The 25,477-nt window shown below is 36.5% G+C and overlaps 1 protein-coding gene across 2 annotated transcripts in view; it reads right to left on the bottom strand.

Annotated features, from left to right (window-relative positions):
* Positions 1–18,928: 18,928 nt before the first annotated feature.
* Positions 18,929–25,477, bottom strand: part of LOC127970627 (coiled-coil domain-containing protein 85A-like) — a 28,714-nt gene continuing 22,165 nt past the window's right edge. For both annotated transcript variants that reach the window (XR_008156640.1, XM_052573282.1), the window contains exons 3-4: positions 21,468–21,525; positions 18,929–20,843 (exon numbers count right to left, since the gene is read on the bottom strand). Coding sequence is in view for 1 of the 2 variants with exons in the window: in XM_052573282.1 (XP_052429242.1) it covers positions 20,828–20,843; positions 21,468–21,525 (74 nt within the window). In the remaining variant the exon portion in view is untranslated. The remainder of the gene's footprint in view (positions 20,844–21,467; positions 21,526–25,477) is intronic.

Here is a 25,477-nt window from a genome sequence, read left to right as displayed (position 1 = left end):
AAAATGTAATTGTTACTAGTGACACTGTTCATTTCTGATATCTGAAAATGTATTTCTGATATCAACAATTGGGAGGGTAATTTCTGATATCTAAAATGGCATTCTTACTAGTAACAATTACATTCATGATATCAGAAATGAACATTGGCACTAGTGACAATTAAATTGTTGATATCAAGAATTAAATTGTTGATATCAACAATTAAATTGTTGATATCAAGAATAGACGTCTTTACTAGTAACTATGTGATTACTGATATCAAAAATAAAGGTCTTTACTAGTAAGAATTGTATTTCTGATATGTGAAATCGGAATTTCAACTAGTAAGAAAGCAATTCTTGATATCAACAATTAAATTTGAATGGAAGCCTATGGTGACATTTAACTAGTGAAAATACAATTCCTGATATCAAGAATTAACATTGTTACTAGTGAAAATTGAATTGTTGATATCAAAAATAGCAATTGTTACTAGTAGAAATCTAATTCCTGATATCAAAAATTAACATTGTTACTAGTGAAAATGTAATTGTTGATATCAAAAATTCTAATTGTTACTAGTGGAAATGTAATTGTTGATATCAAGAATTAACATTGTTACTAGTAAAAATTGAATTGTTGATATCAAGAATACATATCCTGCGAATGAATAAAAGTTAATTTGGCTTGCCATAAATCCGAAGCTTAACGTGCTGATTAATCTTTTAACAGAGGTGGGTAAAAGGGTTTATTAAGAGAACACCCATTTTAAGGATCTTTGCAAAGTATTAATCATCTTTACACTTATCTAACGACCTGTTTCCAAAGCAGGAGGTAGCCTATGTAAAGATAATGAAATGCTTATCGCAGGTCATGAGAGTACTTTAAACCCATTATCTTCTACGCACTCTGACTTTAGCCTTAAAGGGTTAGTTCATCCAAAAATGAAAATTATGTCAATAATAACTCACCCTTATGCTGTTCCAAACATGTAAGACCTCCTTTTAACTTCGGAACACAGTTTTAAGATATTTTAGATTTAGTCCGAGAGCTCTCAGTCCCTCCATTGAAACTGTGTGTACGGTATACTGTCCATGTCCAGAAAGGTAAGAAAAACATCATCAAAGTAGTCCATGTGACATCAGAGAGTCCGTTGGAATTTTTTGAAGCATCGAAAATACATTTTGGTCCAAAAATGGCTAAAACAATTACTTTATTCAGCATTGTCTTCTCTTCTGTGTCTGTTGTGAGAGAGAGTTAAAATCAAAGCAGTCTGGATATCCGGTTCGCGAACGAATCATTCAGTTCACCAAATCGAACTGAATCATTTTAAACGATTCGCATCTCTAATACGCATTAATCCACAAATGACTTAAAGGTGCCATCTGTAATGTTTGGCAAAAAAAATCAAGTCATACTCCACATTCCATAACAGATGGGGGCAGTATGCCTCAATAAAGTGAATTGGTCTACTCTAGAGTAACAAACGAGAAACGGCATAGTCTCTATGCTCCGCCCCTACTTTCACAACAACACTACAGCCATAGCCGAAGCCTAACTGTGCGTTCACACCTCCGGCGTCTAGAGCATCAAAAATCGCTCTTGCCGCTCTGCTCCCAACGCTGCAGAAAGATTTGTGAGCGCTCAGACGCTCTAACGTAGATCGAATGCTTATTTTGTATTTAAAGCGGCCACAAAGCAAACAAGCTTGTTGATCTCGTGCAGACTGACCACAAGGAGTTATAAGTTAACCTCATTAAATATTATTGTGGACAAAATATTAGGATCCTTTACTTAAAATGAACAATCTCAGACACCTTGGTCCACGTATCACTTTTAATTTATTTTTTATGTCCCTGTACGCAAACAGGGACACATCATAGATTAATACAAATGCTAAACAGCAATAATCAACCTGTCCTTTATTCTGCTTGGGAATTAATGTGCCAACTCTCAAGCATTCACCGTAAGACACACGCAATTGACTCTTTTCACACGCTTTCACACCACACATCAATTTTTTTCACGCACAGAAAAACCACTAAGCAAAGAGGACACGGAGACCAACATACTAGACAGAGCAGGTTAGTTTTGATATATTAGAATGGGTAACGTTAAGTTATAGCCAGCTAATTATCAAACGCAGCTATGGTTAGCCATTGCTAACATTAGCATGTTTATCGAATAGCCTTCGATACATTGCTATGTTATAACTTCCCGAAAACAAATACACAAACATATAAAACAAACTTCTAGCGAAATACTAACAGCATCTAACTTACTGTCAAAATGTTGCAAGTTCGGAGTCGAGCCTCATTTCTTTCAGGTCCATCAGTTGTCTCCAGCGATTGAAAGCAGTGCCGATGTTTACTCTGGTTCGGCTCCTTTTCTTATTGGATTGGATTTGTGATTCCGAGCGTGGTTGTTTCCCTGTAGCGGGTGGTGGTGGTAGGGGTCTCTTGCCAAGGGCTTGAGACATCCTTTCTCTCTCTTCCCTGAACTGAAATGAAGTAGTGGGCTGTACTTTCCACACGATTGACATCAGGTTCAAGTACACGCCCACAAGCCGTGCGAGTTATTCGTGTATTGCAGGTTGGCTGGTGGTTATGTTGCCCGCATACTGCCTCCCATGGCCAAAACTGGTATTACGACACCTGTCGGGCCGGGGCTAGTAATGCTAATGCTAATTAAGGTTGATATCTCTGCAGCACTATAACTTGACATTTTTTTATGACATCATCGCCCTTATTTCTTCTCATTCTTTTGATGCGTGTAGGTCATGTTATGGATATTTTTACCTCAATTTTTGCATATGATACCTTTAAGCTGTTAATTAAGTTAAATTCAGAAGGATGCTTTTAAATTCCCCATGTTGCAATGTGTATTGTATTCCAAAGTGCTGACGTCAAACTAGCACAACTTATCTCAAGGTGACAAGTTCAGTTTTTGTGGTGCAGGATAAAAGTGGGTAGAGAAGTCTTTACAGTTTAAGTAACATGAACACTAAACAGATGAAATGACAGATGTGCAGTTTGATTTCCAGACACAGAGTGATGGTGTTGCTTAGAGACAGGAGTTCTGTACTGCTTCTAATCAGGGCATGATTCCCACTGTGCTTTCCTGTCAAGTCTTGACTCCCATGGTGATGCTCTGACATTCTGTATGATCTCCCCCACTGGCACAACAAGAGTATGATGGGTGGGCAACTTCAGCTAGGACATTTCAGACACCACTCTGTGGGTACACAACGACCTCCTATTGTGCATGGAAACCCTCTTCAACCACTCTTTCTAAATTCTGTTTTATACAAAAAAATAAATCGTGTTCTTCATTTCTTCTTTAAATAGTTGTCTGCATAGTTATACATTCCTTTGTTAATGTTCTTTATGAAAAGATGACAGCTGTCCCATTATACTGTCAAACATGGAAGCCTTTCAAACTTTCTGAAACTGTCTCCTCTACAAATTCCCTTTTTCAATGGATTTTAACCCTATTAAAAAATTGCCACCATCCACTCATTAATATGTCTCTTGAAAAAAAAAAATATATATATATATATTTTGAAGAATATTGACAGTTTTTCTTGACAAGCCAGTGATGCTCCTGGTGATGACTAAAAATACTTAAAAAGTCATCCATGCGACTTACTATACTATATTCTTTAAACTAAAATGTTTCATCTAAAATCGCATAATCTCTAAGCAGGTTGTACTTTTGAATATGTAAATACTTAATAAAATTATACAAAAATAGGGTTGGGTGATACAACCAAAATCTTATAATACACTAGGAGTCATTTTATTTCACAGTGACAAAATATCACAATATAGTTATTTTTGCTTAAAATAAGGTGTTTGTGATAAAAACTAGGGCTGGGTTTTGACACAAATTTCACTTATTCTGTGCTAGACTTGTATTGATGTGGAGCAGATGATTAGTTCATGTTGAACTGAGGCGCTACAGCAATCTTTCACTCCACATTAAGCGAGTAACAATAGCGAGTAAATTGAATACTGCAATACAATGGATATAATCTGAGTCTTTATTAAAAGTATCAAAGCATACTGCTTACTGAGATATAATGGATGGGAAGTGCCCTTCAATCTTCCGTCCATTAACTGAAAACAGGATAAACTAATCGATTCTTGGGATTTAAGTATTTATATCGTTCTGTAAAAATGAGAATTGATTAATATTGAGATGACTATATTTTTTACCCAGCCCTAATAAAACATTTTTGATACCATATGAATTTCATAATTCTTGTCACCAGTGTCAGTATAACAAAAAACTAATACTAGCCTAAATAAAAAAAAAAGTCAAGCTCACTGAATACAAGTGAACAATCAGCAATTACAGTAAATGAGGATAAAAAATGAATTACAAGCAATAGGATAAAAAAAAACTACTCTAGTAGAACAGATAAATTAGAAATGCCCCATACATTGTATCATCAAATTTATAAAAACACTGCATATTCATCACTGTGTAAATTATATATTTCTTATTATTAAAGATACAAAAGTAATTTAGTCAAGAGAGATATTCTCTGTTTTGTTGTTCGGTTAACATGAATGACAGGCAAGTAATATTAGACTGCTGTCACTTTAAGCATTCTCTTTCACTGCCAGTTGCATGTCATATGCTCAAAATCACCTTTTTTAAACTGCAATGCATAGAAACTTGTGCAGATGATTTGTTTTCGTAGCACACGTGAATGTGTAGCAGCAATAGAGACGATAGTCTAAAATCTCTACAAGTTGACAAATTTCTACCAATAAATCGTTTCTACCTGCCCACCCCCAGTTAAAATGTTTCTGTATAGTATGAAAGTAATCGGAATTTACTAAATTTGTCTTGTTGACTTGGAATAACATGAGGGTGAATAAATTAAGGCGAATATCTTTTTTTGAGGTAACGTTTTGTTTGAAAATAAATGTATATTGCTTGATAAACTAACACCACAGCTACATCCACATCTTCTTCTGTCTTGAGCTTGCTGACATGCTAGTGACATTGTGCGTATAGCATACACTTACACTTTTTGCAGTCATGATAGTTTGCATGCATTTAAATAATAAATTGTAAAGCCAGACTGAACAGGCATATTTTGGGTATTTATAATGCATGTGTCTATATGAACATATTGCATTTACTCTAATTAAAATGGTAATACAATAACATGAATTAATAAAAGTAAGTGCTGCTCCAGAATATAATTATGCATATAATGATCACCACTGCTCATAACTTTTCAGTAATTACACTCTAATATTAACACTGTAATGTGACTTCTAATTACTTACATTTATATTTTAAAAAGCATAAAGAAAAAAACTTTTGACAGATAATATAGATGGATAGCATATAACCACATTGTTTCAATCAAACTTCTTTGAGTACATAATTACAAATTATCCAGCTTGTTTTATTTGTATATGAAATATGTTTTATGAAAACGTCACACTATGATTATTTTATCTTCAAATATTGAATATTGTTTGTGCTAAATAAGGCAAAGTATAGTGTAGATAGGCTATCATTGTGTTATCCTGCCTGCAGTAAGACCACATGAGCCCAGTGTGATATTTAATAAGGCTGTTTTTCAACACACTGGTCATTTTTCAGGGCATGAACACCGTAAGCTGGCAACAGTTTGTGATTAGTTTTGCCTTACACTGAATCAATCTTACACCCACAGTCCATACTGGAGTCCAAAGAGAGCTTCTCAATCTAATTTAGTGCCATTTGGATCTCTGGTTTCAGGCTTTGTTTACACTGACAACAAACTGCATCCACAAAATGACTAGAAACGGTTGCTAATTTCCAACCATTATGTGTGTGGTAGTGGATTTCAGTGTCTTTCCTTCTGCTTTTTCTGATGGTGTCAGATTTGGTCTTGAGGGTGATTGTCAAATGATTCCTTTGAATCAGTTTTTCAGCTGATTTGTTTAAACACACTGATTCCTTCAGGAACTAATCAGGTGGCTCTGTATTTTAATCTAAATGAGTCACTGAATTGTTAACTCGACTGATCACAGTGCGCTTGCATTTCAAATACATTTTGTGAAATCTGCAAATTTTTTCACCCTCACATGAAAGTCCCTGAAAACATATGGATTCCTATTTACATGCCTGGATATTGCTTGCGAAATTTTGCCAAGCAACAGTAAATGTGTGTGGCAGTGTTCGTTAAAATAGAAGTTGCCTACAATGTCACATTCACAGTCGTATTTGGTCTGAAACTTGCTGCTCTCATTTATATATGTTCAGCAGGCCAACCAACAACTTGGTGCACTGTAGTGACCCAGTGACCTGAGACTTTCAGTCATAAAATCACTATCAATGTAGTGGCAGCTTTAAAATGGAAGTTTCATTACAAAATGTTGCGCCAGAGCTATTTCGCAAACATTAGTGTTAAGCACCTTCCTTCAACTCCACTGCACTTCATTTATAAAACACCCAACAACCCTGCGATCCTCTTGCTGACTATCTCAAAGCTAATTGTAGTTGAGATCTCTGTGTAGTTCTCTTTTATGTTTGATATTTTATTTCTGACTTTGATCTTTGCTCAGGAATGTAAGGTCACGTCACCCCTTGTTTACAAAGCCACTTGTCAACTCGCTCCCTCTCTCTCTTCCTTTGATGAACAGCGAATGTGTTCAGAGATTATGCCTGCCTGATTTTGGCCAATTAGGAATGAGTTTGATTTATAACCCTGTCGCTATGGAAAGGTGGCAGACATTTTACACGCACCGCTGACATCGGGATAATGCGACAGTAGTCCCAATTACCCATACACACCATTTACAGACCACTACCCACGCTGATGTACTTCCGTCATCTTCTCATTTGCATAAAGTCAACGATGAATTTAATACGCACAAAAATACACTCTCATTACACTCAATCAAAGCCATAATTATGTTTTCCGCATTACCATCAGTTCCCGATGTTACTTAAAAATAACCTGACAAATTCTTCTTTGCTCTCTGAACGTCTCATTGCACCTGGACTGTCTTTCAAATGTGAGGGAGTGCGATCAAAGCCATTGAATGCTGTGAATTGATAGACGCTATTAATAGCCAGCAGAGATAATATGTCTGCCGTGGTCTGTGGTAAATGTATAAACGCTCCCATTGTTTGTGTTGCTGTGCTCAGAGGTGTGAAAGAAACAGGAGGATGCTCCACTGCTTCGCCACAACAACTGCATATTCCTGCAAACACACTAGCCTGAGGGTGATGTCATTGCATTCATTGCGTCCCCTGTCCCCCATCCACTGCTTTGCCATGTACTCAAATAGAGCCACTTAATACCAGGTGTGTGTGTGTGTGTGTGTGTGTGTGTGTGTGTGTGTGTGTGTGTGTGTGTGTGTGTGTGTGTGTGTATCTGGACAGTGAATGCAGAGACAATGCTGACGGACAGATCCATCTCTGGTTGAGGTGCTGAGAAAAACAGCACTGTGAAATTACACTGTTTACTGTGGCAGAAAAAAAAAAGGATTTCTTCCTCCTAACCACACAGAATACAATTTAGTAACTGTCACCACACTCCATCACTCAACCAAATGTGTGACAGGGCACACATACACACACAATTGCTGACAGAAACAATGTTTATAGCAGCTTTGTTCATGTCAAAAAAAAGGGGGATGGGGGTTATGCAATACTTCTCTGAGGATTTAACAGCTATTGTCATTTGTCACAGTGAATACTCGTGTATTAAAGGTTAATGTTCAATTTATATCTTTTCTATATTAGTTTCTTGTACCAGATTGTGAGATTTGTCAACCTGAATTGCTGTTGGCAACCTTTTTTATGAACAGTAGTGGTTGGAGTTGGCACTATATTAAAAATATGTTAAATTAACAAAATTTCATATGCATTTATCTGAAGAAACAGCTAATTTTGTAAGCCTTTCCATTGTTACATGGAAATTTGATGTATTTCAAAGTGAACCAAAATATTCAAAGGGTGACAAAAACTAGGCCAATCCTGAGATTTGGAAATTGATTGGATTGTGGAAAATATGACAAACCAAAATGAAGCCAGGTTGTTGGAGGGAACAGATTGAAAAGTAAGGTCAGTTGTATTTGTAAAGTGCTTTTCAGAACAGTTGTACTGAAAATAGTGCCTTACTGTGTGAGCATTTAAACAGCTGTTTTCTGTCTTTATAAATTTTAAGGTATACTTTATTCCTGTGATGGCGAAAGCAAAATTTAATTCATTCCAATATACCGATCTTGTGCTCTAGAAACATGGTTAATATCAATTCGGAAGACAGTTGTGCTGCTTAGGATTAAAATAAAGTTAAAAAGAGCAGCTTTTGTGCATTGTTTATAACGCTTGATATTGATCTTCATTCAATATAAATCCATTTATCAATTACATTGTTTTTCTTCTCATCGATGTTGAGTTACTTATTCATCTTGTTTGCATTCTTATTGGTCATTGATTTCTCTTTCATGTTGTCTTACTGATGATTAAATAGACCTGAATGCTACTCTACGGTTTTATAGATTTTTACAGAATAACCCTTTTTAGTGCACGTCTACAGCATTTAAAAACACTAGTATTTTCATAGTATGTGACTTTGTTAGAACATTTTGTTAATATAAAGATGTTAGGAAGCTTGTTTGTAGCAAAGAGCATGGAAATAGTGTTCGGAAAGCAAGCACACTTTAACATAAAACAGATAAAATGAGTATGTGTGGGTGGCCTTTTGTTTTGTTTCACTAAAGTACAGCTTTATAAACATGATATGAAGTGGGGACACATGCCCGCTGCTTTGCACATGAAACAGAACAGCAGACGCACAGAGCGGATCAAAGGGAGCTTTTGGTACAGCAGGCTTTGTGTTGTCCCATGTTTCCCCCTGAACTGAATGTGACACACAGCTCCAGTCGGCTATTCTTTCAGATGTTACACACCACAGTGGAAGCTTACCACTAGCATCGCCTCTGATCTGCCTTATAACCAATTAATGACTGCAGAATTATTATGCTATTTAGTGTTGTTCATTTTTCCTGTTCCGCAGTTTTGAAAAGTTTTGGAAATGAGGTCAGCTGTCGTAATCACTGCAGCTGTTTCTCAGGTACATCAGGAGCTTGGGATGTTATATCACTGCAGACGGGTTTCAAGGAGAAGAAAAGCCAGCAGTAATAGAAGCCAAGAAAAGAAACACTCTTATATCTTTCTGTAAAACACATCTCATTCACGTTTTCTTTCCAAGGTCCTATATTGTATTCAATTGTGTTGCTTTAGTACTTCATCTCGTCTGTAGACATCTAAAATGTTTAAATGTTGAGAAATTGATCATTTCAATTCTGGGAATGCAGTGCAAAGTGCAGACAGTGCAAAAATCTGTACTGCATTCGATTAAGTACTTTTCTAGAATTAAAATGTAAAAACATGCAATTCAGTCACACATCTTTCATACCACGGACTGTGATGACAACTGTCATGTAACAACTGTCCCATGGTTTAAAGTAAATTTGTATATACTATCATGAGCCCATTTCAGAATCTCAGTAGATGTAGTTGGTCATCCAGGTGAATGTCACATACATTCTAACTCATTTGATGTCATTTTGGTATGCTATGTAGCTAGGCATATTGAGCATGTGGGGTAACTAAAACTTTATGTGGAAGCCTGAGACCTTTATGCCTTTTAAACAGCGTGTGTTTTAAAAAGAAACACTTTACTGTTCAAAATCCTGGCGCTCAAGAGTTTATTAAGGTTTTTAAAAGTAGTATTTTTTTATACTTGTTATTTGCAAAAGAAAGAAAAACATGGAAAACACATATTGTGAAATATTTATATATTTTTTCTATTTTAATATATTTTATAATGTAATGTGCTATGGTGACAAAGCTCAATTGTCAGCATTTCAAATGTATTTACTGTGTGTTTGTGTGTGTGTGTGTGTGTGTGTGTGTGTGTGTGTATGCGTGTGTGTGTGTGTGTGTGTGTGTGTGTGTGTGTATTTATATATATTGCAGGATAGTTATTTAAGTTATGTGTGTCCTTGCCTGTGGCTTGTCCTGCCTGAAGTTACAGTCATCCATCCCTTTTTCCTTTCATTTGTGTTCCCCCCATGAATCCTTTCATATAAAGCCAACAACATCAAAAATGGTGAATTCAGTTTTTACAGAACCCAAGAAACACACACCCACCTTTGTCCTTGAGCTCCTCCTGCACAAACAATGAATTCCACCTGGCTTTTTCATCAACGCAGAGTCGAATCCTTCCTGGCCACTGTGACAAATGAGAATTGTAATGAAAATAAATAACGGCATGGTACGATGGCCTTGAAATAGCAAAGTTCTAACTGAACGTTATCATGAATACTCATGATTGTATTCTTCTTTTTCTTTGTGAGTAGCAGATTTGCTTTATTAGTTCTACCATGTCAAAACAGTATGAAACAATCATAACCTTTGACTTTTGCTTGTATAAGACTACACTGAATGACTCAAAAAAGACAGTGATGTTCTCTCTAATCATATTAATTAAATACAGCGATCAAATCATGGCCTGCAGTTAAAGATGGACAGTGTTAAATGCTTTCTTTTAGACATGAAGGTTGGAGATACAAGAGGAACGATGAAGGCCGGAGACACTGATGGAGTTGGTGAAGCCCACAGTAACATCTGTTGCCCCCTTTTCTCTCTTTGTCTTCTCTGACTTTTCCCTCTCTCCTTCCTTCCACTTGATTTCTCATCCATAGCCTCAACTGAGCTGTGACAAAACTCTAATTTAACTCATTTCCTGTTTGTCTTACAATGCAAATGAATGCGGATGCTCTGACTGCAGTCTCCCAATCATTCTGCCTCATAGGAGGAGATGCTGGCAGAAATTGAAATCTTACTCAAACATTTGTCTTCCACCCGGCAGAACCCCTGAATGGCTGTCAGATAGGCTTTCTGATTCTTGACGACTCAATAGTGGAGACTTTAAGATTAATTCCTTCTCAATCGTGAATGGATTGCAATAAGATTTTATATTATCTTTGACTAGTATGTTTTTCAAATATCTGGTTTTAATTAGCCAGATATCTTAATCTAATCAGTGCTGTCAGAGGGAATCACATCAAATATATATCTGCTTATGTGATAAGGGGAAAAGTATTAGGAAGAGTAGACAGTATAATTTCTCATTGACTTTATTTATTTATCAATTAGGTAGATTTAACAAAAGCAGTAGTTTATTTTTAACTAATATTTCAAGTTATATTTAATTTGTCTTAAAATATACATTCGCTGACCACTTTATTAGGTACACCTTACACGTACCGAGTTTGGTTCCCTTTTGCTTTCAGAACTGCCTTAATATATAGATTAAACAAGGTGCTGGAAACATTCCTTAGAGATTTTGGTCCATAATGACATGATATAATCACACTGTTGCTGCAGATTTGTACAGTAGGTTTCACATCCATGATGCATTTCTCCCGTACCACCACATCCCACAGATACTCTATTGGAACTCACTGTCAAATGAAGGCCCGCCTTCTGAAATATGAAATGTGCTGTGATTGGTTAGCTGGGCCAGTGTGGCACCACTAGGGGTGTGGTCGGGAAATGTCTTGCCCCTTACCATAGCTGCCTGCGAGCCTCAGTGTAAACACTGCTTCAAAATCCCAAAGCGTGATTTAAAAACCGGATGATTGTAACCACTCTAAGTTCATCTGCCTTGGTAAAGCTAGCAATCTCCGACATAGTAATAACACTCATTGCCTTCTCTAGTGCAGCTCAACCAGGTCTCGCCCCATTTGTGTCCCGGAAAATATGCATTGTAGTCCAAACGAGTAATTCGTTGTAGTTTTTGAAAAGTGATTTCTGTTAAATAAAATATCTCCTTTTGAAGTGGACTTTGAGGTTTGTAACTTTGCAGATCTTTTGTATGCTCAAACAGCAACATTACAGACTAACTAAAGTTGAAAAGGTGGAAAAGCATAATAGGACCCCTTTAAAATATTTGTCTCATAAGCTGAATAGGGTCATGCAGCTATTTATAAGAAGGACAAGATCAGAATGATACAATACTTTATATGTGTACTTAATTTATTTATAGGACTGGCTGATTTGACAGTTTTCCTTGCTAATTTATGTATTTCTGCAATACTTCACATTGTAGTGTGAATGTTCCATATTACATGTATAGTGTGACCACTGTTTTAAATTTTAATATCTGAAGTAATTTGATCAGATCACCCTGAACAAGTTGTATCACAAAGCAAGAAGCTCATGAAACTTGAGTTTAAGATAGCAAGCCCTTAAGGACTGTGGGAAATTGAATGATCCAATGACTTCACTTGAGTTTGCTGTAAAGTGAGAATGCTTTTTTTTATATGCCAGCTGCAAGGCTATTGATATCTCCAAATTTCCCTCTAAACTTGAGTTGGGGTTGGGGACATGCTTTTAAATATTTAAAGCATGTTAAATAGGCATCACATTAATCATGTACCAGCACTCCTGACAAGGGATTTAAAGGGGAGAGGCACAAAGATGTAAAAAATTCAGAAGAGGAAGATACTGTGCAGCTATTATCTCTGTACGACCTCTTTAAAAAAAAATGGGGGGGGGCACTTATTTTCATTACAAGTGCATAAACAGTGGTACAAACATAACGTTATGAAGTGACGAGAATACTTTTTGTACTTGAAGATGACAAAAATAATGACTATAACAATTTGTCTCCTCTGTGTCTCTCCAAAGTGGCACTACGGTATTGCGGAGAGACACAGAGGAGACAAATTATTGAATAAAGTCATTATTTGTATTGTCTGCGCATTCAAAAAGTATCCTCATCACTTCATAAGGTTACAGTTGAACCACTGATGGCAGATGGACTATTCTGAGGATTCATATTTTTTGTCTTGTCCTCATTATCATTGAGAAGACCTAATTTTAAGATAAAAACATATTTTATGATTATCATTGAATAAGATGTGCCAAACAATAACTAAGCAAAGAAGAATTACATATCTAACCTAGCAACATTGACAAAAAATTACTATATATATATTATTTATAACAATAATTTGCTGAGTGTGTTGCGCTGCAAAACTGCCGTAGACAACTGACTCCAAAAGTTTTTGATATTCTTCATATATCAGTGAAGTTTAGGCGGACATGGGGTGCTTTGACCTGCAGTACCAAATACATGAATAATGTTTTAATATTTTAATCCTAAAATGTTGAATACTGGTATTTGTCAAAAATTTGTCCAGAAAAAAGAAAAGAAAATATACTTTAAATGTGAAATTAAAACCACCTGTAAATGGCAGCAAGTCACTATTAATAAGTGAGTAGTTGCTCATTTAAATGGTTGATTCATTCAGGAACGAAACAATATCATGTTGCTCAGAGACACAAAACAGTGCTCTGGCTGTGTTTGGAACCATTTTGTTGGGAAAATATAAAAAAAATAGGCAACATGCTGTCTAAAACATAAATCTCTTAGTATTGTTTTCTTGTTTATTGAATTTTTTTACAAAATTAATATCAAATCTGTGATTTTTGCAACAACAACAAAAAAACGATATTCTTCATGTGATATTAACTATTTTAAATTATATAAATATACACATTTTCTGCCCCCATATCTTGAATTTTGGGAGCATTCTATATGCATATTTAGACTAAATCATGCAGTTAAAGAACACACTCTTAAATGAGCAGTCAGTCTAACAGCTGTATCATAACTCCTATAATCAATTAAGCTGTCAATACACGGTATGATAAATGAATTCTTACATATGTACATCTGCACTTTGCTTATGATGATGGAATTTGTGCGTTTCAGTCTGAATCAATCTAAACGCCTCTTATTGGCCACTGCATTCTTAAGCTCAGCAGAATCTTGTGTGATTGGTTATAATGAGCAACGTGGTAAAAGCGTATAAAAATAAAATACAGACTAAATTTAATGCAGCAATTGAAACTATTCATTTAATTTTCATTCTAGTAGTACCATAGTTTTATTGAACACCCCACCCCCGCCCCAGTTCATACACTGCCTGTGAGAAAAAGCTGAACTGACAGCAGCACGTGATCCTTCAGAAATCATTCTAATATGCTGATTTGGTGCTCAAGAAATTATTCATATTAAGATGTGGTTCTATAGCACAGCAGGTTATCTATATGCAATACAGTATTTTAAGATTTTTCATGCTGTGTTTAATTTAATATAAGTGTGTGTGCTGTTAATGTGTTTTGTTCCTTTCCCTCTCTGTGTGAGCAGTACAAGTCCATGGGGAGAATGAGGAATTAGTCTTATTTTCTGCCTGGCACCATGGGAGTACAACCGTCCATCAAAAGCACATATTCTCCATGCTATTCTCTGTCCAATTCATCTCCAGTGTCTCTCAGCTGTGCTGCGGACCCTCTGTCCCTCATTGCAATTCATTCCTTTTTTCTCTCTCTCTGTCTGGCATGTTATGTCTTTCTGTGTGGGAGACAAACGAGATTTGCAGTGTAGGGTGGTGGCAGCACTTACACTGAGGGAGGAGGAAGCAGTACACCCATGGCCTTGCTCCTCTTCAGCAGGCTCAAATCTATCTACTCGATGTCATCACATTAGGCTGAATGTATTCTGGGAATTCTAGCTTAATGTGGAAAGATATGTATGACACAAATCACAAATGATGCCATAGGATTTGTGATGACAACGAAAGTAACTTTACTAAACCACGGCCATTTGTGTGTGTGTGTGTGTGTGTGTGTGTGTGTGTGTGTGTGTGTGTGTGGGCATGTTTTTGTGACATATCAGGACACAACTCTGTATAATGACATGGGTATGACACAGGTATTACAAGGAGAGGGTGACATAACCCATGTCCCCATTTTTCGAAACGCTTATATATCATACAGAATGAGTTTTTTTTTTTGAGAAAGTAAAAATGCACAAAGTTTCCTGTGAGGGTTAGGGTTGGTGAAGGGCCATAGAATATACAGTTTCTACATTATAAAAACCATTACGCCTGGGATGGGATGTCCCCACTTTTCACAAAAACAAACATGTGTGTGTGTGTGTTTTCATTGTTGTTCAGAGATGTCTGAATTGAGTACACATGAGTTCAGCACAGAATATGAGTCTCAGGTGTCATGGGGAGAGATGTAAGACAGTAGCAGTGAGCTTCTAATGCATGCCGTCCAGCTGCAGAGTTTATGGGCCAACAGATGGTGAAAGGGGACGGATTATCCTTGCTAGGCCATAATAAGGTGGTCCTTTTTTGTAATGGAAAAGCTTGGATGTGTATCTAAAAAATCACATCCAGTGGGCAACTGCTATTACACAAATAGAGATAATAGTAATAGATAATAGATAAAGCTATATTTCATATATACTGTATGTGTGAATCTCACATACAAAATAAATAAATGTCCACTTGTCATGTTTAACCCCAACATCAAGAGTCAAAACTAAGAAATGACATTCAAAATTCAGAATATTAAGGATATTTTAAATATAACATTAAAATTGGCACTAATAGCCTCGTGATAACAGTGCAAATGCACTCCCAGCAACCTGAGTTTAACTCCCGTCTAATGGTCCTTTGCTGACCCCGCTCCCCTCTTTCTCCACCCAGTGCTTTCCTGTCTACTCTACACTGTCCTGTCTAAATAAAGGCATAAAAAAGCCCATAAATTTTATGTATTGCATGATGTGTCGATTAATTAATCTAACTAATTGCAGATTTGGCTGTGAAAATACCCCCAAAATATTATTTTAATGCTATTTTTGTGTTAAATGACAAAGTATTTTATTTGATTCAACATAAAATGTATTACACATAAATGTTAAGGATACAACAGTCCAACATAAAGTATGAAACATAAAAGAAGAAAATTTGAGAAACATGTCAGTTTTTTCGTTCATGCAGTGGAAGTCATTGGTAACCCAAACAGCTTTGTTATCAACAGTCTTCAAAATATCTTCTTTTATGTTCCACAAAAGAAAGTAAGTCATTGTAACATTAAGACAGTTTGTCGTTCATTTGTTTGTTCATTCATCCAAAGGTTACACTAGAGTTAAATTTTAAAAAGCAAATCTAAGATATCTGGATTATTATACAGTATATTAAAAATTAAATTATGCACTATATACATGGTCATCAAGGCTATTTTTAAACCAAAAACTTTTTTGGTATTATTTTTTTAATTATCATTTTAAATAACTTTATTCTGGTGTATTTTATTAGTATATTATTTTTTTTATTCTATTTTTATATATTCTATTTTTTGATTTTAATATTTTTTAAGTCATTCTAGTTTCAGCAGCCATTACTCCAGTTTTCAGTGGCATATTATCCTTCAGAAATCATTTTAATATGCTGAATTGGTGCTCAAGAGTCATTGCTTACTACTTAAAAACAGTGGTGGTGATTAATATTTTTGTGGAAACTGATAATTTTTTTCAGAATTCAGGTTTTTACTTTAAACTGATTTTTCTAACATTGTAAGTATTTTTACTGTGAATTGTTTTAAATTTAATGCATCCTTTCTGAATAAAATGTATTATTTAAAAAAAAAATTAAACAAAATACTGACCCCAAGGGTGTCTTTATTTCTGGAATTGTGGGGAATAGTTTGGGAATAGTTTGTTTAATATTTATTTGTTTGGTTTGGTTAATTAATTTGTTTGCATGCTTTTGATTTTGGGGTGAAATAAGACCAAAACATTTTCACAACATGCTTTTTGAGATCCTATACTCTTACACCCTCCATCTACCTTTGAACTCCTGTTCCCAATCCATCCCTCACCGTGACTCTCCCTTTTCACCCTGACTTTTATTTCAGGGTGACAGTAATAATTTCCTCAGTACTTACAGGCTGGCTCAGCTCTCCACATGACTTTGGCAACCATCTTAGCTCACTGCAGTGACGCAAACGTTCACCTTCCCAAGCCAAGTAGAACACTAGTTCTGACTCTGAGGTCCAATCAAAAGTGCAGAGTGTCTGTGCAGGAGATGATGTCATAAAATTATTGACAGCAGAGATGAACGAGTTCCGTTGACTCCCCACTGGCTTTCAGCATCTATGTGTTCTGTTGGCCTAGAGCCCAGTTCTGTCCTCAGCCCCCCACTGGCCCAGCTGGGTGCCCTGTTCTGCGGGCACAGGATTGGAGACACAAGGCCGCAGGTGCTCCAGGCTTCATCAGTGCCATTCCAGTGGGCCTTCCAAATATAGTGCGAGCGTTCATGCCCACACACACACACACACACACACACACTCCCCTGTGGTGTAGCCTTATTCAGAATGTGCTCAGCTGTTTGCGTAGTTCACGTGACTAGCTTCTGTGGTTCACTGCTTGTGTGGAAGTGAATCATATCGTTTAGATTTCAATTTAAGCCCCTCTAAAGTGCTTTGTTAAATCGGATCTGTGGTCATTATTTAGGGTTCAGGGATACGATTGTGTCCAGTCACTGTGCTGTGATCCTTTCATAATGTGCTAAAAGAGGTTTGATTGTTTTCTCGTGTTCTGTCAGCTTTTTAATCCTAAACCCTCACAGTCCTTCAAGGTACAGGGTTTTCTCATCTCTAATCTGCTGCCAGGAAATATGAAGATGTTCGCTTGTTCGATGCTAAATGCCTGTGAGCATGACCATCTATATTCTGTGGAGGGCTGCGATGAGAGTCGTAACATCTCTCAGTTCTGTTATTATCATTCCTGGGTAATTACAGAGACTTGTGCTTGCTGATTGCTTCTGTCAAGCAGTTAATCTGAAAATGAGGAGGTAATGAGAGTATGGGCTAATATGCCGCATATCTCTGTCTGTTTGTCCAGAGGGAGATACAAAAAATAGAAGACAAATTATAGTTTAGATACAGATAGCATAAAACATTAGGATAGCGGAATGAAAAGAGAGATTCATGAACAAATAAATACAGAGAATAAGGTTTCTTGAAGTCTCATTGCACCTTTTGTTGGTAAAACAAAATAGACAAGCCTGCCCGTTTCATATTGGCTGAGCTGAAGTTTTTATGTCAGACTGGTATTTGTGGTGCAAGAGGGGTCCCTGATATATACATATGTAATTATTATTTTTTTAATTTCATGAATTCTTTGAAATCTACAGCATCATTAAATAACAGCCAAAACAACTTTATTTTGCCTCATTCTGCAAGGCAGGGCTCACTTCAAGCCATAAGTATAATGCAAGCACAGAATTGCTGCATTTCTCCAGCTCAGCATTTCATAACTATTTATTTGTCTTTGAACAGCGCTGCATTTTTAAGTCTTCATTTCTCATCAGCTAATTCTAGGTCTGAGGGGGCCATGGCCACATCCACTATGAAACATTATTGTATTGATTAGTATAAATATGAAGATGCAGTTTTTCATAAAAGTGTGTGTGAGAGAGAGAGAGAGAGAGAGAGAGAGAGAGAGAGAGTGAGGCAGAGGAGTATTTATAGGGCCTCTGGTTCCTCTTAGTCTGATGTTTGTGTTGATGGATTGGGTGTTTGTTGGTCAGGTAGGCATTTGGGCCGCTCTCAGCAGGATCCCAATGTGTGCTGCATTGCAGTGAAAGGCAAAGAGCAGACATTAGGACTCTGTGTTTGTGTGTGAGAGAGTGTCGTGCTCCCTTGGCAATAATAAATCTTAATCAGGGCACTCAGTGCTGCTATTTGCCCCTTACCTTCTGGCTGATATACTTCCCTACTTATCATAGCAGAGTAGGGCACACATATTTCTATTTATAGTGTTTACTGTACTTAAACATGCACAGTGAGTTAAAGACAAAAGCCAAACAAAATAGTGATGATAATACACTAAAGGTTACCTGATTCTTGATGTTAAACTGACTATTAATTTATTATTTGCTTCTCATGATATTCTAAACCTGTATGACTGCCTTTCATCTGTGGAACTCAAAAGAAGATATTCTGAAAAACAGCAGGTTTTGTCCATACAATGAAAGTCACTGAGGACAAATGTGGTCAGTAAGATTTTTTACAAATGTATACTTTTATTCGGCAAGAATGCATTAAATCATGTAAAGACTAAAACAACGCATGAAATGTATTACGATTTCCACAAAAGTATTAAGCAGTACAACTGGTTTTAACATTGATAAGACATGTTTCTTGAGCACCAAATCAGCATATTAAAATGAGTTCCGAAGGAACACGTGACACTGAAAACTGAAGAACAGAAGCAAGTCATACAGCTTTAGAAACGGCTGAACTATTTACGTTACATTTAAGAATATGATTTCTGGTTTCCTTACATGTAAAATGAACAAATCAGTCAAAAATAAGAATCAAATTAAAAATGCTTTACATAAAGAAGACTTTATTGTTTTTACATACATCTCTTAGTATAATATTTATAGATTCAATAATACCAGTACGTCAAAAATAATAATTATAGTTATCATATATAAAAAACTAAGCCTTAAACTACTCTTTACTTTTTAAAAACATAAAGGTTTTATATATTAATATTTGTTCTGTTTCGTAATCTGTCAACAAAAATAAAAAATCACAGGTTAATGAGCTTATCAAGTAACTTTTGCTGTTTTTAATACTGATGGTATACAGGAGGATTGATGGTTTGCGAGATGCATGTTACGTTCAGTGAGGGAACAAATATAAAGTATGAAGTCCTCTCAAATGAAACGCAACAGTACCTGGTTTGATGGTCTATGTAGTCCAGTGGGATGACAAGTCTCTGAGTTTATGGTCCAAAAACAGAGAATGTGAGGGCAAGCAAGTCTGGACTAACAGAGCCACAGGGCCGCCTCTTCCTTTTGAATCCACAGACAGAAGGGGATTTTTTTTATTGTTTTATTGATGAACCATAAAATGATTTTGGCAATTTCACAAAGCATTGAAATGGTCAAGATATGTGAGCTTTGTGATTGGGCCGCTTGATTTCAGCAGCAGTGAGGGCAGAAACACCAGACGCAAGAAGACTCAACACAAAGGAAGCCTAAAGCGTCTGGCTACACAATTCTCAGGTGCAGCAGCAGCAGCTTTCTATGTGCTTCTTTTACATCACACAATACTGCATCTACATACAGATCAGTTATGGGATATTAAGAGACAGGAGAGGTGTTTTAGCACACCTTCAACTTTAACTTTCGACTTTCGATTATAGATAGTTAAGTGTTTAACTACCTTTCTTTACACATGGCCATAGTCAATGTAGTAAATGAACCGTTCTCACACAGGTCCTTATGAAAGCCAGGCAGTGATTGATATGACATAATGTCATAATCATTCAGATTTCAGCTAAAATGTAATACTTGTGAGCCACTGACATTCAGTATTGCTCTTTTCTTTAAAACGGCTTAAGAAATGCCCTTGTTTTAGAGACAAAAGACTGGTTTGGTAATAGGTAACTGCCTTTGTGTGCAAAATGCTGGCACACTAACCCCCCCCCCTGCTTACAGTGTGGATTGATTGTGTTTTGGGGCGACTATAAACAAAATGGGTAAAAGAAAAAAAATTAATAAATAAACAAAACAAAAAAATTCCAGTCCCACTTTTTTGTTTTGTCTGCTTCCGTTCAAAGGAGGTAGCTCAATTTGTTGGCAAAAGAGAAATGATTAAATCTCCCATTTGAGAAATCCTTTTGGCAATCATGTTATTTCCAGCTGTTAGACCCTAAAGAATCCTTCCTCCAGGCCTTGGATTTGCAGGGCTGTAAGTTGTATTTGGAGACCAGCAGGAAACAGTGTGTTGAGGGAATGGGACGAGAGACACTGGCTGCGCAAACATTTTTGTCCTTCACTCTGGCTTTTTCATCCTTGTCGTCCATTTCTGTCAGTGCAAGTTAAATGAAAGCAACAGGCATCCTCTATCAAAGCCCACTGAATCCAGTCAAGGCCATGGTCAGGAGGCATCAAAACTGGGGGAAAATAAGCAATTGATTAGGATTGAATATGAAAAACATTATGTAAAAATTTGAACTGAACATGTAGATTTCAGTCTTCAAAACTCAGTAGCATGTAATGTTTTATGTATGTATGTATGTTTGTTTATTTGTTTGTGTGTGTGTGTGTGTGTGTGTGTGTGCATGTGTGTGTGTGTGTGTGTGTGTGTGTGTGTGTGCGTGCGTGTGTGTGTGTGTAAAAACTGATCTGTTCTAATGCTTTCTTGAAGGTTGAAATATTCTGCAATTAAAACATTAACAAAAGAACAGCATTTATTTGAAATATACATCTTATGTAACTTAATAATATGTTAACTGTTAAATTTGATTAGTTTAATTCATCATTGCTGAATTATTATGTTATTATTATAATTATTATTATTATATAATTATAGAAGTATTAATTTGTTAAAAAAAAAAAAAGAAAGAAAGTGTACTGACCCCAACCTTTTCAATGTTGGTGTACTACCCTATTCTAAGTGTAAACACATACAAACACAAATATAACCATATGAAATATCATCAAACCAATCCTCTTTTGAGCTGTTTTATGCATAAATAACATACATGTGCACTGTACAGTACAGATGTGTGCCGTACCTGTCCCAAAGCTTGACACTTCTACAGTTGCTGGTGCAACACCCAGCCGATATCAGAGCTGCAGAAAAAAAAGAATATATTGAGCATACATTTTAGATGGTTAATTCAATATTGATGGTACTATTAGTGAAATAACAGCTCCTCTAATAACTATATCTGAACATAGTGATTACACTACCAGGCTACACTGAGCTCCTCAGAAAAATAGTGGGCTGACTCACTGACTGATAATGGTCATTATTCACTTGTTTATAGAGCAGCTAATTAACCCAAAGAACTGTTTTACATTGCCTTTTTTTGTGTAAAAGGCATGAGGCAACCTATAATTTATAGTTATAACTTGTTCTTTCATTTGTTCTGTTTGTTAAATGAGCAGCACCAAGACATTTATTGTAAAAGGGAAAAGACAGTGAGGAAAACATTTATTTGATCCCCTCCTGATTTTGTAAGTTTGCCCACTTGCAAAGAAATTAAGGGTCAGTAATTTTTATGGTAAGTTTATTTTAACAGATATAAACAAAAAAAACATTATATAAAGGTTAAAGATTGATTTGCATTTCAGTGAGTGAAATAAGTATTTGATCCCATACCAACCAGCAAGAATTCTGGCTCCCATGGATTGGTTATAAGATCTTGCCTCATGGGGTAAGGATGATCTTTAGAAAGGTGAGGGGTCAGCCCCGAACTACACAGGAGGAGCTTGTTAATGATCTGAAGGCAGTTGGGACCACAGTAATCAAGCAAACGATTGGTAACACACTACGCCACAATGAACTGAAATCCTGCGGAGCCCGCAAGGTCCCATTGCTCAAGAAGGCACATGTACAGACCCATTTAAAATTTGCCAAAGAACATCTAAATGACACAGAGAAGGCTTGGGTGAAAGTGCTGTGGTCAGATTAGACCAAAATTTAGCTCTCTGGCATAAAATCGACTCGCCGTGTTTGGAGGGAGAGAAATGCTTACAATTACCACAAGAACACCATCCCTACAGTCGAGCACAGAGGTGGAAATATTCTGTTTTGTGGCTGTTTTTCTGCTAAGGGTACATGATGACTTCATCACACTGAGGGGCAAATGGTGGGCCCATGTACTATACAATCTTGGACGAGAACCTCCTTGCCTCAGCCAGAACACTGAAGATGGGTCATGGATGGGTCTTCCAGCATGACATTGACCCAAAACATACCACCAAGGCAACAAATGAGTGGCTGAAGAAGAAACACATAAAGGTCATGGAGGGGGCTAGCCAGTCTCCAGACCTCAATCCTATAGAAAATCTGTGGAGGGAGCTGAAACTTAGAGCTGCCAAATGACAGCCAAGTAACCTTGAGAGACAGAGGAGACTGTTGACAAAGGAATTGTTGAATAAAGTCGTTATTTTTGTTTTACTCGCATACAAAAATATTCTTGATGCTTCATAACGTTATGGTTGAAACACTGTCGGCAGATGGACTATTCTGAAGATGTGTGCAGACCTGGTGACCAACTACAAGAAAAGTCTTTCCTCTGTGCTTGCCAACAAGGGTTTCTGCACCAAGTACTAAGTCATGTTTTACTTGTGGACTGATACTTATTTCACTCGTTTAAATATGAATCAATTTCTAACCTTTATATAATTAAAGCAGCACTGTCACAGCTCTCCACAATAAACCTGGCTGAATAATATGACCATTATTTTTGAATTACACAAACGTGCTACAACAATGAAGTTAATCATGAAATAATATTGTTATTGCCATTTAATTATTGAATTCTTTGACATCCCTAGGTTCCTTTGATCAGTTGACCAAGTCTGTTTATATGTTGCCTAAGATATTGATTTAATATTGATGCTAAGGTTTCCGAGGCTGGTATCTTACCAAAGCCAAGGGTTGATATTGATCCACTCGTACATTCAAGTCACTCTGAATAACAGCATTAGCTAAATGCATAGATGTACACATATGGCCACATTAATTGTGGATGGGTGTGTTTAGCTATATTTTTAAAGAATAAATAAGGATTTAAAATGGTAGGATTAACAAATAACATTCATCTTTTTGTCTTGTTAGCTGCTGTTTACAAGCATACATGCACACACCAAGAGAGAGAGAATAAAAATAAAGGGGGAGAGAAAGAGAGAGCGTGAGAGAGAGAAAAGCCTGCTCTAATCTGTGTTAGGTACAGTGTGATTGCACCAGCAGGCGGTGTGACCCTAAGTGTCTGGTGATGAGAAGTACCTTCTGTCTAAGTCAAGTGTCACTTCTGCAGCGACTCTGTACTGGAAGGACTCTCTCTGTCCCTCATGTGCTCATCCACACCTTCACATAAAGCTTTAAAGGGATAGTGCCCAAAAATGAAAATGTGGTCATCATTTACTCCCCCTCATGTTGTTGCAATTGTTTATGAATTTCATTTGAAGAATGTGGGTAGCAACAGTTTCTGGTCCCCATTGACTTCCATACTGTGCAAGTCAATGGTTATCAGCCACTGTTTGGTTACCCACATTCTTCAAAATATCTTCTTTTGTGTTCAACAGAAAAAAGAAGTTCATAGAGGTTTGGAAAAACTTAAGGTTGTGTAAATGATGACCAAACTGAACTTTTTGAGTAACTATCCCTTGAAGGTGCGATTTTACAATGCATTTTCAAGTTTTCCTTTCTCTTTCAAGTGTTACAAGCTGTTCGTGAATAGATAAGATCGCTGAAGTTGCAAATACTAAAGTCTCAAACCCAAAGAGATATTTTTTTATAAAATGTAATACTCATCTTACAAATATGCAGAGCAGTGGGAAGCGAGGGCTGGAATTGAGAACCGCTGGTGTGGAGTAGCATTTGTTGTTTGTCGTTTCTCGTTTCTCCGATCACAAATGCAGACATGGTTTTATATTTATGCTTCGCAATGCAGCGTGTAAAAACACAGTATAAGTCATTATAATCCGTAGTTATGTCCCCAATTGATGCAACAAATGGCTTGTTTGTAATGGGTTTTATTATTTTTGTCTTGTCGTGCTAGTGTTCTGACCGAGACATGCATCACAGTATAGTAAGGTGCGTAACTTTTCAATCACACTCACGAGGCATTCAGCCAATCACAATGCACTGGATAGCTGGCCAATCAGAGCACATCTCGCTTTTCAGACCAATGAGCTTTGTAAAATATTATGCGTTTCAGAAAGGCGGAGCATGGACGAGCAACAGTAATGTAGCTACAGTATGTGGAAAATAATGTGTTTTTTTTACCTTAAACCACATAAACACATTTCATTACACCAAATACACAAAATAAATCTTCCCTTGTAATGACATACAATGATTAAAAGCCTTTCTAAACCTGTTGTCCAACAAAAGAGAACATTATAACATGTTTTATATCTATCTATCTATTTATCCTAATGATTTTATACATAAGGACTGCAGCTAGATTTGTAGTACTCTGTGAATTATGAATTATGATGGAAAATTATAAATTATAATACTGGTCTTGTACATTTGTCCTTAAAGGGATACTCCACCCCAAAATGAAAATTTTGTCATTAATCACTTACCCCCATGTCGTTCCAAACCCATAAAAGTTCATCTTCAGAACACAAAATATATTTTGGATGAAAACCGGTAGGCTTGCTGCATATGCCGCGCCACAAGGATGCATATGCCGCGCCACAAGGATGCAGATGGACTATTCTAATGACGTCTTTCATACTTTTCTGGACATTGACAGTGTTATTTACTTGGCAGTCTAAGGGACAGTCTCAAGACTCCCGGTTTACATCAAAAATATTTTAAATTGTGTTCCGAATACGAACAAAGCTTTTATGGGTTTGGAACGACATGGGGGTAAGTAATTAATGACAACATTTTCATTTTGTTGTGGTGTATCCCTTTAAGCATTTTTGCCTTTTGAATGCTCTGACATCACATTGAACTAATGGCCAATTTAAATTGTAAGCAGTAGGTTGTAAGAGTTTTGTTTTCGTTTTAGTTGTTATTTGAAGGAAAAAGAAAAAGGAGGTATCTCCAAGCCTGTTT

Source organism: Carassius gibelio, chromosome B13 (assembly GCF_023724105.1).
Source record: "Carassius gibelio isolate Cgi1373 ecotype wild population from Czech Republic chromosome B13, carGib1.2-hapl.c, whole genome shotgun sequence".
In the NCBI taxonomy this organism is placed as follows: Eukaryota; Metazoa; Chordata; class Actinopteri; order Cypriniformes; family Cyprinidae; genus Carassius; species Carassius gibelio.
This window is presented reverse-complemented; position numbering and strand designations above follow the sequence as displayed.